This window comes from Rhipicephalus sanguineus, chromosome 10 (assembly GCF_013339695.2).
Source record: "Rhipicephalus sanguineus isolate Rsan-2018 chromosome 10, BIME_Rsan_1.4, whole genome shotgun sequence".
Lineage (NCBI taxonomy): Eukaryota > Metazoa > Arthropoda > Arachnida > Ixodida > Ixodidae > Rhipicephalus > Rhipicephalus sanguineus.
The window spans coordinates 5,422,719-5,443,142 of record NC_051185.1 but is presented as its reverse complement, the minus strand read 5'-3'; the positions used below and the strand labels follow the sequence as shown (position 1 = coordinate 5,443,142).

Sequence of the window (20,424 nt, the reverse complement as noted above, 5' to 3'; positions counted from 1 at the left end):
GCCAACTGGTCCGCATGCACTAATGACATTGAAGCACATGTTAAGTCCGCGTGAATATAAGTATGCATATATAAATTAGGCTTTGCACAGCTGTAGACAGGTGATCGTATGTTCTTATAGCCGCAATTGCACGGTAGCACGCGCTGCACCGTAAGTCTATTTGTTAAGGAGAACCACCATCATGCGAATATTTTTGGTTAGTGTTTGCATGAATGTGCGCGAAAAGTCATTGAGGTTGCCTGTGTGCTTCTTGGCAATGAAATTTTAATCTAGCTGAGAGCAGTGAGAGCTCACTTTTCCTTGCCATGGACTACCTGCAATAATAACTTATTTTACATTACGCCACGCATTACATCACGCCACGCGATCTCTTGCAAGGTGACGCCAAATGGTATATCAGCCTTACGCTGATCCATTTTCCGAGCGAGCTGAAAGTGACGTTTGAAGCCAAAAATTTGCTATAAAGTTGTTTCACTCACTTACAGAGTATAAAAACGGAAAACTGAAAGCACCAAAAATAAACACCTTTTTTGAATACGTGGGAAGCAGCGCAAATTGGACAAGGCACGAAAAGGAACGAAGAAAGACAGGACGACCGCTGCACTCGCAACTAGTTTATTTCGAAGAAAACATAGTTAATATACATACATGCAGGTGTACCACGTGTGGCCATGACTTACATATTACAACGGTTTTTTTCAATGATTTTCCAAAAAAGACACTTCGCTATCACTCAGAACTACGGATGGCTGGCTGATGCAGTCATTTTTTCTTTTTGTGATATGGAAAGCCTCGATCACTTCCCTGGTTAGCTGATCCTTGTGATTGGAAAGTATTATCGTTTCAGAGAACAGCGGCTTGCAACCACAATCCAAGGATCAGCTAACCAGGGAAGTGATCGAGGCTTTCCATATCACAAAAAGAAAAAATGACTGCATCAGCCAGCCATCCGTAGTTCTGAGTGATAGCGAAGTGTCTTTTTTGGAAAATCATTGAAAAAAACCGTCGTAATATGTAAGTCATGGCCACACGTGGTACACCTGCATGTATGTATATTAACTATGTTTTCTTCGAAATAAACTAGTTGCGAGTGCAGCGGTCGTCCTGTCTTTCTTCGTTCCTTTTCGTGCCTTGTCCAATTTGCGCTGCTTCCCACGTAAACATGAACTATCACCAACTCGCCCAATTTTCAACTTTACTGACCTTTTTTGAACTCTGGCTCATGTGATCTGCTTACAGCTAGCATATTTATAGCTTTTCTTATCACTAAGCACGGGAGGGGAAGCAAGCACCAAAATTAAGAACAAGCTTTCACTCTGATCTGCAAGCTTTAATAAAAAATTACTGAATGCAGTCGCAACCTGCGACGACTGCGTGAACTGTGGCCTCAAGCTCTGCACCGAACTAATTCGAACGTTGAGCGAACTAACTAGTTCGCTCAACGTTCGATCGTGTTCAAGTGCGACAATGCGCGCTGAAGAGGCACCAACTCGCACTCAAAACCACGGCACACACATAACTTACAATAGTCTATTCTGTGACTGCGTTACTAGTAACATATACGCCGTTTCAGAAATCGTCCCAAAAGCACCCGACGTAGCAAAGGAAAGGTGATGGGCAACAGCAACAAAGCTTGCAATACACACGCTGCACACACGAGAGGCATTCGTCGGCTGCCACTTATCACGCTTTATCCTCACTGTCCATAAAAGTCTTCTTTTAGGATCCCTTGGGAAAGAAAACATCTTCCAACCATTCCTAGAATGGTTCGTGCACTGTGGCACGCAACATCCAGTCATCCTGCGGGACTCGCGGCGGAGCAGACGGGCGACAAGGCGGTAGGCGCAGCATGCACGTTTAACCAAAGCGCGGCGTGGGCTAAAACATGGCGGACGCGCGAGTCGAGGCGGCGTCGACCCTTTCAAAGAATGACCGCACTCTAAGCGGGGGCGCGCGCATCGAGGCACTCTACTTCCAGTGTGATCGTGACGGCCTCCCGCGGCGGCCTCGGTAACTATGCAGCTAACGATGCTCAAATCAGGCAATGGCCGTGGACTTTGGGTTTATGGCGTGGTCATATGGGATTATGGCATCATTTGTAGAGCTAGAAGAGAGCGATTTCTAGCGTACTTTGAGACTTAATTGTAAATTCGAGGCCGCGTGCTGCGCTACAATGTTTGGCCCGCAAGTTCTCAGGAGCCTCGACTACCGATCAGCAGCGTTTTGTGACCATGCTGAAAAAGCGTAGCAGGGCCCCTTTAAGGCGAAAGCCTATGTCGCATGCGAACGTGATCTCGAACGTAAAGCCGACGTGAGCGAAATGAAGCAAATAATGACGATGAAGTGAACGCGTGAGCAGCGCGTTCACTTTGTCGCGTGAATAAGCAAATAAGTTAAAAAGCTGCTTTCGTGTGACATGAAGTGCACGGCAAGTTAGCCGCATGGGATGACTTTCTTCGAGTCACCTTAAGCTGTATTCTCACGGCGGACGTGATCGCGGACGGATCAGTCACGTGACATGTGACGTGATTCGGATCTCTCCGCAGCCAGCATTCACACGACAGGGGAGAATTCACGCTACAAGCGAGGATTTCGGCATTGCTCCCCGAGGATCCCAACTGTGATTTGGGCCTCCGTCGTTTCACGAATCGCTCCGCGCGGACCGAAGCGGGAACGCGGCAACGGCTGACGTATGGTGACGTAGTACGCAATCCGCAGGCTCGAATCGCGATTTCGTCCGTCGTGTGAATACAGCTTTAGACGAAGACTGACGAATGCATGGGACCCTGTAAGTTTTCCATAATCCGTGACTAAATTCCCAGAAAACAGGGACAGACATATACTTGTATAAAAAGGCGCGTTTCTTTTACAGCAGGGCCGTTGGGGTCGTGGTTTGCCGTGTGTCGTAAATAGAAAATTATCATCATGAACCGACCACGCACTCTCTTCGTCCTCTTCTGCTTCGCTCCCAGGACACGTGCGCCAATTTGTCCGGCGTGGGATGCAATAACTCTGATGGGCGAGAGAACGAGTACAGAGGGAGAGAGAGAACGATATAGAAGGAAAGAAATTCTCGCCGAAAAAAAATTTCTTGGCGAGGCGAGATTCGAACCCGCGTCCCCGCGATCCAAAAGCGGGCGTTGTAACCACTCGGCTATCCAGACACGCTAGCAGAGCATAGCATAGCCTTGAATAGTATAGTATATCAATGGGGTGGGAAAAGGAACGAGGATGAGGATGGAAAGGAGGAGAGGAGACGAGTACAGAGAGAGAAAGAAAGATAGAAAAAAAAGGAGAAAGAAATGGCAGAAAGAGAGGAAAAGATAGAAATACAGAGAAAGAAATAGACGTAGAGAGGAAGAGATCGAAAGACACAGACACAAAAAAGGTAGAAAAAAAAAAAGAGCAAGCATGGCCATGTATAGCATAGTACAGCGAGCGGTGGCAAAGAGTAGAGGTGAGAGGGTCAAAGCCAAGCCAAGCCAGGACCAGCTAGGTGCCCACCAGCTCTGCTGCTGTGACCCAGCCTGGTGCGACTTCGTGCAAGCTGCGCAAATTTTTTTTGAAGTAGTTAATTAAGTATAATTGTTTCTGTTTGCTGTTGGTGTCTGGTGGCATTCGTAGCACCTGTACTGTTCTGCTGTACTTTTTGCTTAACAAAGAAAAAGAAACAATAAGTTGTGACCGATGTATTTGAACGCTATATACTATAACCCTGCAATCTAGAAAATAATCTTGTTATCCCAAAAGTCTGCAGCTTCTGCGATGCTAAATGATACATTGCTGAATAAAACCGACGAACCCAAGAAAGAAGAGGAAGGCACGCGCTAATACGTAATATTTGCGCTAATATGTATTCGCCAGTTATCCACGACCAACTAGCCCAACAATTAATTCTTTTAAATGATACATCTTTGGCGTGTCCTTCGATGCCGCGTGTCCACCTTTGTTTTTGTTCGCGTGTCTTCTAGAAGGTGTCGGATGACGACCAAAGCCGAATGATGGTTCATGACGCTTCTTTTTAACAATACGCACTTCGCGGTGCTCTTTTTGTTCGTAGCATGCAGGCGTACAGCCAGCTGAACAGTGGTTCCTACTCGATGCCGGCGTCGAGTCTGTACGGCACCCAGTCCGGCCAGGCGTACGGCTCCGACGTCCTCTCCTCATACGGTCGGTCTTCGTTACCTCTCCTTCCCCTCTACTGTCGCCCTGTCATGCCTTCTCCTTTGGTGTGGCGTGATGAACTTTATTCGGGTCCTGAATGTCAACTCTTAGGTTGCAGTGCGATTTATTTATTTATTTATTTATTTATTTATTTATTTATTTATTTATTTATTTATTTATTTATTTATTTCCATGTATTTGTATTTGTTTATTGCATAACTATCATAATTTGCGGTCAGTGTATCAGTATATTACACAAAGTGTATAGTGTGCTTTATCATGCAGCCATACTGCACTGATGGAGGTAAGGTTCCTTCAAGCCGCCTTTGTGCGGCTTTCTTCCCTCATCCACCTTTATTTGCTACTGTTTTGTGTGTGTGTAAATGGAAATCAATAAATCGAATCATGTCTGTTACAATTACCTACTGCGCCTGAGTTGGGCATTATCGTAGGGGCTTAATTGCAAACATTGCAAACATAATGACAGTTTTGCCTCAACACTTCTTGGAACTTATGTGACAGTGTAACTTATTTTGTCTTGCCATACGGCAAAGGAGAAGGGACAAGTCGGACACAGCGGTATTCACCCGAGAGCGTTGCCGGAGTATCGCAGATCGGACGACGCACGAGGTTGGCTTGTCCTGTGGTGTGTGTGACCCGCAGGTTCCCGACAGGGCTCATCAGCGAACGCGACCAGTGGCCAGGGCAAGTCCAATCTGGCGCAGTCTTACCTGTACGGCGCCGGTGGATTCGCCACCTCCAACGGAACCCAGAGTCCCGCAGCCCAGGCGGCACAGGGACATTACGCCTACGGTACGACGACGCCTGCACTCTTACGCACGACGACGCTTCGTACTCTTACGCGCCTTCTAGCACCCTTTCTGCTGCCGTGGTGGTACCGTGGTTAGATAGGTTGCCGACCCGAAAGTCTGCGGTTCGGTCCCGACCGCGGTGGTCACTTTTCGATGGAGGCAAAAAGCTGGAGGCCCGTGTACTTAGATTTAGGTGCATGTTAAAGAACCCAAAGTGGTATTTCTTAATTTTATCGTTGTTTTGACATCTAAAAGCAGGGGCTGTATCCAGAACTTTTGTTCGGTGGTGGTTTAACCACCCTTTATGTGTGTTTGTGCGTGTGTTTTTGTGTGCGCGTGTATATATACACATGCAAAATTGAAAATTTTCGAGAGGCGAGGGAAGGCTTAACCCCCTTCCCCTCTTGTCCAGCGCCTAAAACACCAACAGTTGTTAATGCTCTGGCTGAAAAATTTCGCTGCAAAGATGTATCAGAACCCAAACCTAGAAGTGCGGTCATCTAGCATGTGTGATCGTGTTCCTTATTTTGTGCCTTGCTAGAATTATGCAGCCAAACGTCTCGTCCGTGTGTGAGCATCACTTTTTTTTTTTTTTTTTTTCTGCAACGTGCACTTTCCTGTTGTACTCGCCAGAAAATGGTCGACATGCGCGACCTATCACCTTCCGCGTTTCGTAACTCGGCGTAGTTATCAGCCTTCAGCTCGTGACAATACACCATGCTGTGAGTGCTGCAGGAAGTATGGTTACCCTGTGTGGATGCGCAGGTTTTCTTATTTTAGAAGCGAATAGTCTCGAAAAGATGTTCTCGGCCTTTCTGACTTCACAGAAAGGGTGCAATGTGTGCGGCTCTATTAACCAGTTCCGCTTAAAATTAAGCGGATTTGGGCTTCTGTTTACGCCAAGTCGCTTGTCGCGTTTTTTGGGCTTGTTTGCGTTTTCCCAGCAAATAGCTATTTCAGTGATCATCACATTCACCAAATAGCGCGTTTTTCATTCACTAACAGCGCGTTTGTCGATGACTTTGAGTAGTTAGGTGCTGAAGTCATACATACGTTGGGGGAATCAACTAGTAACTTTAATCATGCACTGGCAAACGTGCATTCAACCGAATGGAGACTACCGTGGAGACAATGTTAAAAGGTAAATATGTACTTTCGTTCATAGTTGCGCATATTTTCGCTGTACAAAATAATTAAAGTGATTTTTTTTCAACTCCCCTTCTTATTTGAGTGGCATTTTTCTTTCGTTATAATTAAAATTCTTTTCAAGAATGGGCAAATTGATTAAATTTCCGCTTCTTTTGGGCTTCTTCGCGAAAGTCCCGCCGATTTTTTCGGGCTTCTTTTGTGTTGATTATTCTCTTGTTAGCCCAGTAGAATCTGGCAACTCTCGTATAGCCGTTACCACAAGGAACCCGTCTTTATTTTTAGCACGTACTTTTTTTTTTTTTCGTACACATGGACCCTCCGCTACGAGTTTGTGTTTTTCAAGTCTGATTCGCTAATTTGCCTTTTTTTATATAAAGTTCGAAAGGTTGCCCTTAGGTATAATATATTTACGACGCATCACAGAATGGAAGTTACAGGTATGCGAACAAGCTATTTCGTGCGTAAAGTTTTAGTAAAGGTCGGTGAAATGGTACATCCGTAATGCGACCCATATGATGACGGCTTGCTTGATATTCGTGTTTGATGCGTCCTTTGATTTATCGTGTCTCAAAATCGTAGCCGCCATTCTACGTGTTTTTTGTTTTCCCTCGTTTTGTCGACAGGTTCGAGCTACGCGGGCGGCGCTTTCGGCGGCTCCGCTCAGGCTGGCGGCGGTGCCAGTGCCGCGCAGACGGCGCTCGACTACTCTGCCGGCTACGGCGGCTACGGGGCGCAGGGCTACCCTTACTACGCCCAGGGCTACGGCTACGTCCAGGCAGCCGCGGCCGCGGCGGCAGCGTGCGCCTCTCCGCTGGCGCCGTCTACCTACCAGCTGGCCCAGTTGCCACCGTCGCAGCAGCAGCAGCAGCACGGTACGTGGCGCGTCCTTTTCGAATCAAACTCAAAATTGGTTTTCTCGACTGCTGACCCGAAGGTCGCGGGATCGAATCCCGGCCGCGGCGGCCGCATTTCCTATGGAGGCGAAATGCCAGAGGTCTGTGTAGTTCGATTTAGGTCCACGCTAAAGAACACCATATGGTCGAAATTTCCGGAACCCTCCACTACGGCGTCCCTCATAATCATATCGTGTTTTTGGGACATAAAACCCCAACAATTATCAAATTGTTATTATCAAAATGGATTTTTTGACATAAGTACAGAAAATGCGTACAAAATATTTGGACCAGTAGCCTTCGCGGCTAGTGGCTGCTGCAACATCGAAAACATACAGAGAGAGAGAGCTAATAAAACGAGAGAAAGGCAGGGAGGTTAACCAGAATTGTAGCATCCGGTTTGCTACCCTACACTAAGGGGAGGGGGAAAGAAAGATGGAAAGGACAGCGGAGAGAAGAGCAGGCGCGCGATAAAAAAAAAGATATAAACAAAAGGAAGCTGCAGAGCGGGAGTACTAAAGCCTATTCAATAGGCCACTGGCACGCAAAAAGTTCAGTAAGGCCTTAAATGATTTTCGCTGTGCAGACAGTTCGGGTCGGCATTCCAGCACTGACTGTTCCGACAGGGGTCTGTCGTCAAGGCGGGCCAACACAGCAGCTAGCGACAGTCTGTGCGAGCTGTAGCGATGGCAGCGACAAAGGACGTGCTCTGTCGTTTCTTCGCTGTCACACTGGCTGCAAGCAGCACTCTCTGCCATGCCGATTCGGAAGGCAAAAGATTTGGTGAAAGCAACACCAAGCCACAGTCGACAAAGCACCGTTGCCTCGAGAAAACATACAGAAGTTCGCAACGCATATATATGGATGATTATGGACCAAGCTTTTGTACATGAACAAGTTTGAACGCGATAGCGTTAAAGAGCTCGTATCGCAGAAATTCCGTCGTCGGCGTCGGGGCCGTTGGTTGTGAGCGAAAAATCATCATCTTGTCCGTGAGCGAAAAATGGAAAAAGCAGCAAATAAAATAATTAATTGAAATGTTGGGTCCGAGTGAGAATCGAACCCAGGCCGTCTGCGTGGCAAGCAGGTGTTCTACCACACAGCCACGCCTCTACTTGGAGCTGCACTGAAAGTAACTTTCATGCTTCCCAAAATACGCGTCCTATATACAGGTGTCACAGTACGAGATGTAATATCGCAGTAATATTGCATGGTACAAGCGTACATTGCCATCGGGCGTCACACCATGTCAATATCATAACGACTTGGTGGTTTAAAGCCAGCCACCCATTACAAAAGGCACACACATTACTGCGCGTATTCCCTTAAGACTACGTAGTGGGTGCATCCCAACTTTGAAAAAGTTTCTCGCGCATAACTGCTCCTGGTTTAAGGCATGCTACCCATTACATAAGGCACACACCTTAGTGCGCGCATTCTGTTAAATACTCGTAGTGTTCGAACTGCGCACTAGGAACAGGATATCGCTATCGCGTTCAACTCTTAAAGGCGAAGCTTAGGCGTCCCCCAATTTTTTTGTATTAATATTTTTATCTACGAAGGATATTACATTTCATTTGACAAGAAGAATTTACATGCAAGGTCAAAGTTACGTGTTGCTTTTCTTTCCACGGGCACAGTGCAGCATGTTACAGCCCTAAAAAAATTCTAATAATCGTTCACTATAGACAAATTTACAAGAAGGAAGATTTAACTTAAGATTACTTGCTTGCCTCCTGCTGTTTGCAGGTGTGTAGTTGAATATGGTCTTCGTTTCTTCTGAACGCTGAACCAGATGGTACGCCAATCGGGACATGTATTAAAAAAAAAAAAGAAAAAGCTTTAGTTGCGATTAACTCAATGCGAACCATCATTTACGAAAATGGAATTCGAATCCGCCGCTGTCGATTTACGCGTGGTGTACATCACTGAATCATACAGGTGGGTGGACTACTGGTAATGCTGGGTGCAGCCTGCAATGTATTTAATGTGCAACATTGAAACCAATAACGACACAGTCTGCTACTTCACAATTATCAAAGAATAAACAGGGCTTCTGTTTTTTTCGTGAGCCTTTCATGTTTTTACGAACGCTTGAATGATAACGTTAACCAGTCGTCAGATAGCCCCCGGTACGGCACTCATTTTCCGCGACTGTATAGCAGACTCACAGCCACACATCGTCAACTTCTGAAGGATGTACCTTTCGCGATACAGCCTTTTGCGTAGGCGGCTACAGCGGCTACGGAGCGCAAGGCTACCCTCACTACGCCCAGTGCTACGGCTACGTCCAGTCCTGGGCGTCTTCGTTATTGGCTGCTGCGTAATCAGAAGCACGTGCACAGAAGTCACCACTCTCGGAGCCTCCGAGGCGTATATGGAACCGCGCGCAAAATTGCCGGTCGCGAGTTTTGCGCGATAGCTCGGTAGTTTGGTGCGCCTTGCTACGACCTGAACGATGCCTCAGGGATTCGTTGCCCCTTTGCCATTTCGATAGAGCTTGAAACCTGACGACGATACGCCGAGAACGGACACAGCCACATCCAATTTCCAATTCTTAACGCGCTGTCGCAGTAGCGTGTGCCTGTACAACGGTACACGTAACGCCGGAAAATGTTTGGAAGCCTAAATGGTTCAACATGACGTGCATCTGTTACGTAAGAGGCCCAGATAATGACGCTTGCCGCGACCGAATTGCACCACTGTGGGCGTTGGGTAAGCACGCACTGCGGCAACTTCGATCGACTTTTGCAACTTAATCTTAATTTCAAGTACCGAGAATTCTGACGTTCTTGGCGTACGTACCTGGACTGGGGCTCATGTGATGTAACGACGAAAAGGTCAGGACGGCGATCCGATGACGCATAAAGCCACTTGGTTGGCTGGCTCTTGACGCAGCCATGATGACGCTGCATCACCTCCCCCCCCCCGATAATGTATGTTCGCTGGTGTGTTTGTATGTATATGAGTATTATACACATACAAAATGTAAATATTTCGGGGGGAGGGGGCTGAACTCTCCTAACCACACCCCCCGCTACTACACTAGACTACTCGTTCTTGCGATTTGCCAATCACTACCGCAACTTCGTCCCGAAAATCTCCGGAACACCAAGCTATCGCTGACAATTTCGAAAGTACTTTTCAAGTATCCCCCTGTTTTGGCGACATTTGTTCCCGAATGCCCAACACAAGTCCGTCGTCAATGCTTGTCAAACCACCCGCCGCGGTGGCCTACTGGTTATGACGCTGGACTGCTGACTCTAAGGTCGCGGGATCGAATCCCGACCGCAGCCGCCGCATTTCGATGGACGTGAAATGCTAGAGGCCCGTCTGCGTAGATTTAGGTGACGTTAAAGAACCCCACGTGGTCGAAACTTTCAGAGCCCTCCACTACGGCATCCCTCATAATCATATCGGGGTTTTGGGACGTAAAACCCTAACAATTATTATTATTAACGCTTGTCAAACCATACTAGTAGCCGTGCTTGCTCAAACCCAAGGCCGCAATGAGAAGGCGATGAGTACGCAAGCCGATCGCTCAACGAGCACGACTCAAAGGTCCACTCCAATGACCTAGAATGCGTGGCACTGCGCTGGGCAGTAACGGAAACGTTCGCTCTCTACCGACGAGTAGGACCACTATTCAACGTATTTGCAGAAAGTCCGTCTTGCCTGTTTCTTTCTCCGATTTAGTTATTACTGTGAAATATCGCGCGTGTTTTTTTAAGGGGACACTAAAGTGAAACATTAAATCAGTTTAGGCAGATAAATTATTCTTTCATAACTCTATCGTCATCAGTTTCACCATCATAGATAAGTTATTTAAAAAGTAAATGAAGGTGAAAACTTCATGTTTGAATTTCGAGCCGAAATTTCAGCACGTTAATGCCAGTTGGACGTCGCGAATTTCAGTTTTCTTGCGTATTTTGGCCACCTTGTTTTAATGAAATTTTCTGAAACTTTCTAGGTTAAGATAATGGTTCCCTTAGAACACAAAATGGTCCCTCAGAACAAAAAAAAAGCACTTGATTGTCAAAGAAAACACACGTGCGGGTATGTATGTATGTATGTATGTATGTATGTATGTATGTATGTATGTATGTATGTATGTATGTATGTATGTATGTATGTATGTATGTATGTATGTATGTATGTATGTGTCGTCAACCTGCTCCAAACCCCAGTATTTGACAGCTAGTTGTGTTATCAGTACTGCGTACTTACCGTTTCTGAGCAAATACGGCTGTGAAGTGATAGTGCACAAGAACAACAACAAAGAAAAACGCAAAAAAAAGCAAGAAAAACACACAAACCAACGTGAACCGTAGCGACGGTTCGCGATAAAGTCGGCGGTGGGCGAGAACGGCTTCTCGCTATCATAGCACACTTGTGAAGGTCAATAACTGGTCTACGCAGGTTCCGTAGAAGCACGTGTGCTACCGTGTTCAGTCGGTAGCGTGGCCGAGCGGTCTAAGGCGCTGGTTTAAGGCACCAGTCTCTTCGGGGGCGTGGGTTCGAATCCCACCGCTGCCATACATTTTTTTTTTCTTTCCGGATTTCTTTTTTCCTTTATTTTTTCTTGGCCTGCGGGGATATTATATTACCCCTGGGGTTGTTTGTGACGTTGCAACCTCTGGAACGTTCATCGCAACTTTTCTGCTGTGTCGTTGCCTCCATCGTATTTGTGATAACACTGAAGTTGTGTGGAAGCAAATTAGTACTGCGGTGGCCTGCTGAATAGAGAACCCTTACGACAAGTAAGTTCAGCTGCTTCTTCACTTCCTGCATGTTTCTTCGATTACGAAAAATGTTGGTGCAAAACTTAATTTTTCGCCATACTAACGATATTGCTTTATGTCAACAATGTGTCATGTTGAGTGAATACGTTAATTCCACCAATATAACCGAAAAAAAAAACATGCAAGTCGCAGTAATTACAGAAATAATGTAACAAATAAAAGACAATGATAGAAACGTTGGGCCTAGAAAAAAAATCAGGCAGCTTCGCACTAGGGGTGAGCCTGAAGGAAGTTCGGAGCTGGGCGACCCTTCTTGTTTCTCAAGGAAGTTCGGAGCTGGGCGACCCTTCTTGTTTCTCTTTATTTTTATCTTTCTTTCTTCCTCTGTTTCTTTGTTTTTCTCTCATCTCTGTTTATTTATATTTCTTTTTTTCCTCTCTTTTTCTTTCCTACTCACTCACTCTCTCTCTCTCTTTCTCATTCTTTACATCCTATGCTTTACTTCCTCCCCTCCTCCTCACCCTCACACCTCTTTTCTACCCCTATACGATTCTACACAAGGCTATGCTATGTCCTGTCAGCGTGCCTGTATAACCGAGTGGTTAAGGCGCTCGCCTTCGGATCGTGCGTACGAGGTTTCGAATCCCGGCGCCCCATGAGGAATGTTTTTTTTTTCGCCAAGATTTTTGCTTTTTTTTTCTCTCTCTTTCTTTCTTTCCTTGTCTCTGTGCTCGTTCTTTCCTCTCACCTATGAGGGTTATTGCAGGCCACTCCGAAGAAATCGGCGCACGTGTTTTGGGAGCGAAGCAGAAGGTGAAGAGGAGGACTGAGAGGAAGAAGAGGACGAAGAGAGCGCGTGCCGATTCATGATGATGATAGTTTCTGTTCGCACTACCCGGCGCAACCAAAAGCTTTAAAGGGGTACTGACACAAAAATTTTGGCCTCGCGTTCTTTTGCTGCAGTGTGTTGCTGGAGGCCTGTTAGTCATAACACGGCACATCGTTTGCTGCAGAGCGCAACAGATAATTAATTACAGGCTCCTCATTACCGATCAGTGTCAGTTTCGGTTTCAAAAACAACAAGCCTCCGGGTGCAACTATCACCACGTAGCGGGTGCAGCGCGCGATCACGTCAACACACAGAACTGTGACGCACTTCCGCGCGGTTCGCGAGCAGCCGCCGAGAAGTAGACTGCTGGGGTGCTATTCTGGACTTCCGCCATTTTCTGTCAAATTTGACGTAGGCGTGACGTGTACACAATGATGACGCAAACGCATGAAATGCTTGCGAAACGTGACGTGAAGGGGACATAAGATGCAAAGAAACGTGCAATTAAATAGTATTTTGTATCTGAAATTGTTAATGTAACAACAAAAAAATAAAAGAAAAGTGAAGCGTTTAGTTTTAAAGTTGTGAAGCAGACGATAACGTCTGCAATTTAGCGCCATATTTGGAGATGAGCGACAAAGCATAGTAACTTTTTTAGCCAATAAGCGAACCAGCCAAGCCAGCGTCGACATTGCCGACATCGTTATTTCGCTGGTTGTTTTGTGTAGGTGTTCTGTGGGTATGTCGGCAGATCGCGAACAGTGGGCCGCGATGTTGCATTTTTTTACCGATCGTCCCTGTATGGGGAGGGTGGTTTGCAACTTACTACCGGAGGTACGATGGGAGCCGTGACAGACGATGACAGAGCGCCTTTACCGCCTGGGCCCCAGCAGCAGGCCGCCGCCGGAGTGGCGGCAGCTCGAGCTCGAGGCGCGGAATGACGGTGCAGTCAGGTAAGCTTGCGTTTCACTCGGGTGGTGTTGAAGTTTCAGCTATGCACATGCTTTATTGCAGGAGAACAGGCGGATGGCAGTTCGATTTGGCAACGCACGTTCGGTGGACGACGCCCGCATCGTTACAAGTATGCGCGTCGACCCCGTCTTGGGCTGCGGTGGCCCTTCGTTCCCAGGGCCCGCGGCATCTAGAAGCGCTATAAGGAGCTGCACAGCATTGCAAGTATTAATAATGCCCCTTCTGTTCCTTCTGTCTTTTTTGTTGCGGTGGCTGTTCCGCGTCTAGTTTATCTTAAGTAATGTGCCGACTAGCCCAGCAGCCAGCTGAGTTATTTATAACGTCTCCGATGCGCGAAGTATCTTCCTGAACTGTCGTGATCATTAAGATGGTGCTATGTTTTGCTGAGGATGCGTAAGGACTACTGTAAGTAAAAGTTACAATCATGTAAATATACATAAGCAGAAGCAATAAGACTTAAGTTTCAGGACCTCACGTTACGCGCGATCATTTGAATCTGAAAGATAAAGTCTAGGCGAATCTCAATCCACAGAAGTGATGCACCTCCGAAGGTGTTAACTGTGGAAGGTACTTCCACGTTGCTTACAACATACGGATAAGAAGTGCGTAATGGCCACAGTAAAGAAGATGAATTGTAGTATTTCATGCAGTTGATGTTACATTGGACTGGCAACACTAAGAAGTGCACAAACTGCATTCAAAGAGATGTCTTTTATGCAGATGTGCTGGTTTCAAAACTGGCTGGTACAATATTAGATTTTGACGTGAACAGCGCGTGTAATACACAAGGACGAAGAAACGACGAGGACTCCATGCAATATTAGAGGCATCCTTTGTTGTTGTTGGCAGCAGTGAATAAGACAATGATGTAAGCAATGAGACAACTTGACTGCTTTTTATTATTGCAAGGATGATGAATTGACTCACAATGACGAATTAACAGAAGAAGATCAATTGACTCACAATACATTATGAAATATCACGTATTACTCTTGCATGTAAACTTTTATAGTCCACCAGAGAAACCAGGACAGAAAGTAGCTACACAGTGCTGTGCCCACGTTGCCCCTTTCGGTACTGGTTCGTTTTGTGCCTATAAGCGTTTACATAGATTACCAACCACAGCAAGCTTGTGCTCTTGCATGTACGAGTGGCTACTACATGAATAGAGCTTTTGTACACACCTGCCAGACTCGTACAGTCATCACATGGGTTCGCATTGTGAATAAAGCGCAGAAAACAATGCTCTGGAATGGCATTCAGTGTTGCATGCACTGCTGCAAAATAACACAGGCTGTTTACAGAGTCACTATGGTCTCAACAAACTAGTCCTCCTACGATTTGCGGCAGAAACTGAGCATGCTTTTGCCTAACTGCGTGGTACAATTAGCATGCTCTCAATGAACGAACACAATGAAGCTTTTGTCAGAATACAATTCCTGCAAGAACACAAGTACAGGGGATAGGTATAGGATCGAATACAATGCAAGTGGCTACTTTGTCATGCGAAACAGCAAGAGCTTCTTGTGTTTCACGTTTCTGTGCACATCTCGCAGGAATGTAAACCCCATTACATCGAGTCGTGCCCAGCTGTGAACCACTACAAAGCGTGATCCTGCCTTTGCCTACCCTCCTGGTTCATGTCTACTGCAGCCGTATCGTCGCTATTGTTGTTGTAAAGGTCCGCATATTCTCATTCGAGTTCTTCAGTGCAAGGGATGTCGTCTCGCTCAGGCAGGTGCTGCCAACACCGAGGTTGTGAAGCACGACACAAACTGCGATGATCTTCGACGTGAAGAGTGGGCCATAGTACAGTGTTCTGTACCTCTGCAAGCACCGAAAGTGGGCCTTGAGGGCTCCAGTGCACAGTTATACGACGCACCGCAGTGAAGAGTGGGTGCGGTTGAATCGGGCAGCAGAGGATTCTGCAGGATGTGCTCCAGGGATGGGGTTAAGCAGCCAAGGTTGAAGCGAGTATGCACTATCACCTGTGGAGGACAGTTTCAATTAGCATAATATGAATGTATACATGAATATGTACTATTCCTTTCTCACTTCTTTTAACTTATTCGAAGACATCGTGTCACTGATATGCACTGCTTTCCTTTTTTTTACAGCTAGACATATTCACAGAATTGCTTGTCTGGTTAGGTTACATAATTACGGCTTTTGAAATGCTCCAACGAAAAAATGGCTTTATCAACTCAATTCCTTCGTCAGGAGGAATGACAACGAAGCTACTGAACTGCAGCCCTTAACTTCTTTTATAGAGAAGAAGGGGCGAGTGACAGAAGGCGCATCTTCTTTGGTGGTAAGGGTGTTGTGCTTTCTTTTGATTGCATGGGACTGATGCGCGGCTGCAGACGGTCAGCGCACTCAAGGCTTGGTTTCCCTTAGATTTTTTTTTGTGCTTAGGCCGTCAATGAAACGTGACAGCAGGTTTCTTTTGCAACCGTTTGAGTTGTTTTTTAGCGCTTTTTATGAACCATGACTGAAATACCTTTGAGTTGTCAGTTGACTTATTTTATTGCTATATAGCACATGGCTGTGCTTGCTTATTTGTATTTTTTATACAAGTTGTCCTTTCTACACCTAATTGTATTTATGAATGTACAACATCTATGGCAGTTGTATTTGATGTATTCTTTTTTTTAACATAGCCTCAGAGTGTAGCATTTTCTATATCATCGCATGCTTACTATTTATTATTTCACCACTTTATAATAAAGGATCACACAATCTCTTCATGAAAGTTTATTTCATTCTTGACCGTTCATTGCACTAGTAGTCTTTCCCATGACCATAGAAAGACAAGTTGCAATTATACACTGAGAGCAAGTCGGATTACTGCGTGCCGCCTCGGGTCTCAGTATGACTTGTTTTCTCAAATGTGTGCATGAAAGAATTTTCATTCAAGGGAACACGAGTGCCACTAAAGTAGATAGTGTTCAACCAAGGTAGCTGCCAGTAATAACATACGGGGCAGAAATTTGGACAAAGAGACTTGAGTAGTTAAGAACCATGCAGCGTGTAATAAAATTACCATGAATAATGTTTTTGCTACACTAAGACACCACACAAGCATTCTCACGCTTGCATACCAAGCAGCTATTCGCCAACCTGGCCACGGCGTCCACTGCCCAGTCCTGGCTCACGGTGGATGTCTTCCACATAAAGGCGTCGTGCACGTGCCCCGAGTGCGAGGGCAGTCATCGGCAGGGTAGGTCACATACCTGCAGAGTGTTGTTTGCATTGGAAGGAAGTCGGCAACAGCAATAAAACCAGCTACATGCAGAACAACTGTAACTGTGTGGTCCAACGCACTTATTTCTCTCGAGTTGCTTTCGGAGCGCAGCTTCGACAGCTGTATCCTTCATTTCATATGTGGCAGTTACTGCATGTCTGCATATCACTGTTTATGAAATTAGAGCGCAATCAGCACGTTTGATTTCCTTTCATGCATTATTTTTCTTAAAAGCTACCACGATCAAATATGAAGCTCGATAAACTTTTTATGGTGTCACGTCACCCCTGCCAAAACTAAATAGTGACGGAAACTCCGTTTACCGCGACTACTGCGTTCTTTTCTATCACTGCAGTTGGAGCCACCGCAAATGTCGTTAAAATACTGGAGAGTGGCGAAAAGCTGTCTTTCACGTTCCTCATTTGCATTCTACTAACAGCATGCGCGAGATTGAATAAGATGAAATTTGTTCTCACCACCGTGACGCTGAGGGCGTAAAAGTTCTTGCGGCAAAAGTAAGCAGCCTTGTTGCCATCGTCCTTTTCATACGGCCCACTTATGCACACGAACGTGTCGTCGACCACCTCAACGCAGCCTTCAAATCTTGCATCTATGTGGACAAAGCCTTCCTTTTGGCAGGGAGGGCGATCCACTCATTGCCGAGGCGCTCGACGATCGCTTCCATGACAGCATGAATCGTGAGACCCACACTGGACTAGCTCGTCGCCACGTCCTCGTTGTTCGAGATCGCGTCGTGGTAACTGCCGGTGGCGAACAAGCGAAGGGCGCAAAACACTTGTAGCTCAACAAAAACAACAACAACGGTCGGGGCTGTTCTCGTGTCCGTACTCCGCCTCTCCAGGTCCTGGCGAAGCTCCCCGCACAGCCATCGCACAGTGTCCTTCGTCAGCCGGCACCACAGTTGAAATAATTGATCGGTCATCACAAAAGCATCGCGGTACTCGCGATGCTTCCTGCAGCTCCAGCCACTACACAACAAAGGGCAGCGCCATTTTTCTTCGCTTATCTAGCGTTCTCTTGCGGCGAGAACCGCAAATTCGAGCAAGCCAAATTAAACAATAACCTTTTATTTTAACAAGCAAGCTTCATGTACAACACTTTATAATATTACTAACCGAAAACATGCTTGTAAAGTAACTCACGGAATGGCATCTACACATACGTATGTGAGGCTGCACATCGAACAAGCAACTCAATTTACAACAATATGGCGGCCAATTTTGGGCACTTCATCGTTCTCACATTTTAAGCTGCAAATTTGGCAGGATGCAACGTCACGCAACGTCAATTTGACGCTACAAAAAGTGAGATGCTGTGACGCAATGGGCGCCATCAGTGCAATGGCCAATCGTGTTGTAGACATGGCGGCTCTTCGTCAAGCGAGCAGTAGTTTCGATAAACCGCAAGTTGACCGTAGGCACAGCTCAGTACCATATTTCGGTTTCGTTGTTTCACCCAAACCTTTATTTCTACATGACAGAGTACGGCGAAGCGTTGCTTCGGAAAAAATTTACTATTTTTTGGCACGTTACGTCATCGCGGATTCCTGTGTCGTAACGCCATTGCAGCGCCACAATGCGAACGACTTCGCGTGACCAATCAAATCATCAACATGGCGGAATTTGACAACATGGCGGAATTTGACAATGTCCAGAATAGCACCCCTGGAGCGAACGCGGAGAAAAAAAAACATGGCGGCTATGACGTCATTATAACTTGTTGCAGCGTGGTCACGTTAGGGAAGTAGTGGGTCACTAAGGGTCACCTTTGAGGGTGTCAGTAGCCCCAGGGGGGTCGATCGCTCTCGCAAACTTCAAAATTCATTTAAAATACCTTCCAAGCTATATTCGCTGTTGATATTTTGCAGATATACGCATGTTCATATACGCATATACGATATACGCATGTTCACGGGAATCGATTGCGCAGGCGATCTCGGCCGCGAAATTTTGTGTCAGTGCCCCTTTAAGAGCTCCGCTCTTAAAAAAGAAAGGAAATGAAATTCTACAAGCAAGATGCCAAGCTTGTCTCTTGAGGGCCTCCGTTCTTTACTCGATTGTTCTACGCTTGTCTTTGTGGCCTGTCGTAGAGCTATTGGTCACTCCCCTGTACTTCCCTTCTTTCTGCCTTGAACTTCTATTTCTATGTCCTCCTCCGTAAAAGCACCCAGTAGTTGAGCTCCTTTCAGTGGCACTGGTGCTCTTATTCTCGTCTTTGTTTAATGTATGTGCGTGGTTCCATGTCAAATAATAACAATAATAAATCAATCGGACATTTATTTAACGTGCCCAAGAACAACCGTAAAGTCTTAGTGCTGGCGCATGTACAGAAAAAAATACTGATAATAAACAATACAATAGAGACAGTCTACAAGAAAAGATACAAGCAGAATAGAGCAAATATGTAGAAACAAAAAAGTGAGGACAACAGGGCAGAAATACAGTAACATTACGCGAGGTATATAGAATGTAATGGATACATAAAATCGCATACAACAATGCGCAAGGCAGGCTGAAAGACAAAGGAGAAAAGGATGTGTTCAATGTGCCACACTGCGGCAAAACACCACAAATCCCGGAGGAAAACAATGACTGTGAGCCATGGAAAACACCGAGAAAGTAAGAATTATAAATACTTTATATCCTGTAATAATAATAATAATAATAATAATAATAATAATAATAATAATAATAATAATAATAATAATAATAATAATAATAATCAATCAATCAATCAATGATTTATTTAACGTACCCAGGAACAACCGTAAGGTCTTTGTGCTGGCGCACGCAAAAAAAAACAATAAAAATAAACAATACAATACAGACAGTTTTCAGAAATAAAAAGAGCAAAAACACGTAGACAAAGAGAAATGAACACAAAAGGGGAGGAGTAAAATAAGACAACACGAGAAATATTGACGGGGCATAAAAAATTAGATTGCATATATACAACTATGTGGAAAGACTGAGAAGGGAAGACTTTGTACATTGTGCCACACTATGTCAAAACAGTGCAAAGCTCGGATAAAAACAATGATTGTGGGCTATGAAAAACGTCAAGATCAAGAAAATTAACATTATAGAGACTTCGTATTCTGTGAACGGTAGAGTGTTGGAAGAAGCAGGCGGGTACATGAAACGGTCTGTTCTCTCTGGTTAACTTACGCGGAATTCGAAAATTAACACAATTGAGAAGTACAGGGCAGGATATGATACCGTGGACTAGCTTGTAAAGAAATAAGAGATCAGAGCGATTTCGTCGGCAGTGAAGTGATGGCAGTGATAATAATTCAGCAGTATTTGAACGAGATCCAGAGTCATTTTTAGCAAAGCGATGGTTATATATGCTGAGGAATTTTTTCTGGACTCGTTCAATGGTGTTACCGCTGGATTGAGCAATGCCATTCCATATCACGGACGCATACTCAAGTTGCGGAAGACATATTGCCGTGTACAATTTGTGTAGGGCCATGGGAGACCTGAATTCTCGAGATATTCTACAAACACATCCGAGAGAATGAAGGCCCCGCATAGCAGCACGCTTAACGTGAGAAGAAAAGTTTAACGCGCTGTCAACAACAACACCAAGATCACTG

At 45.5% G+C, this 20,424-nt stretch overlaps 1 protein-coding gene and 1 non-coding gene across 2 annotated transcripts in view; both read left to right on the top strand.

The window, feature by feature from the left end:
- The window catches only part of LOC119406885 (eyes absent homolog 2), an 89,535-nt gene that overhangs the window by 19,360 nt on the left and 49,751 nt on the right, over positions 1–20,424 (top strand). Inside the window, exons 5-7 of the mRNA XM_037673656.2 lie at positions 4,061–4,170; positions 4,828–4,977; positions 6,749–6,997. Of these exons, the coding sequence (XP_037529584.1) occupies positions 4,061–4,170; positions 4,828–4,977; positions 6,749–6,997 (509 nt within the window). The remainder of the gene's footprint in view (positions 1–4,060; positions 4,171–4,827; positions 4,978–6,748; positions 6,998–20,424) is intronic.
- Positions 11,473–11,554, top strand: Trnal-aag (transfer RNA leucine (anticodon AAG)). The gene has a single exon. It is a non-coding gene; the product is annotated as a tRNA-Leu (tRNA).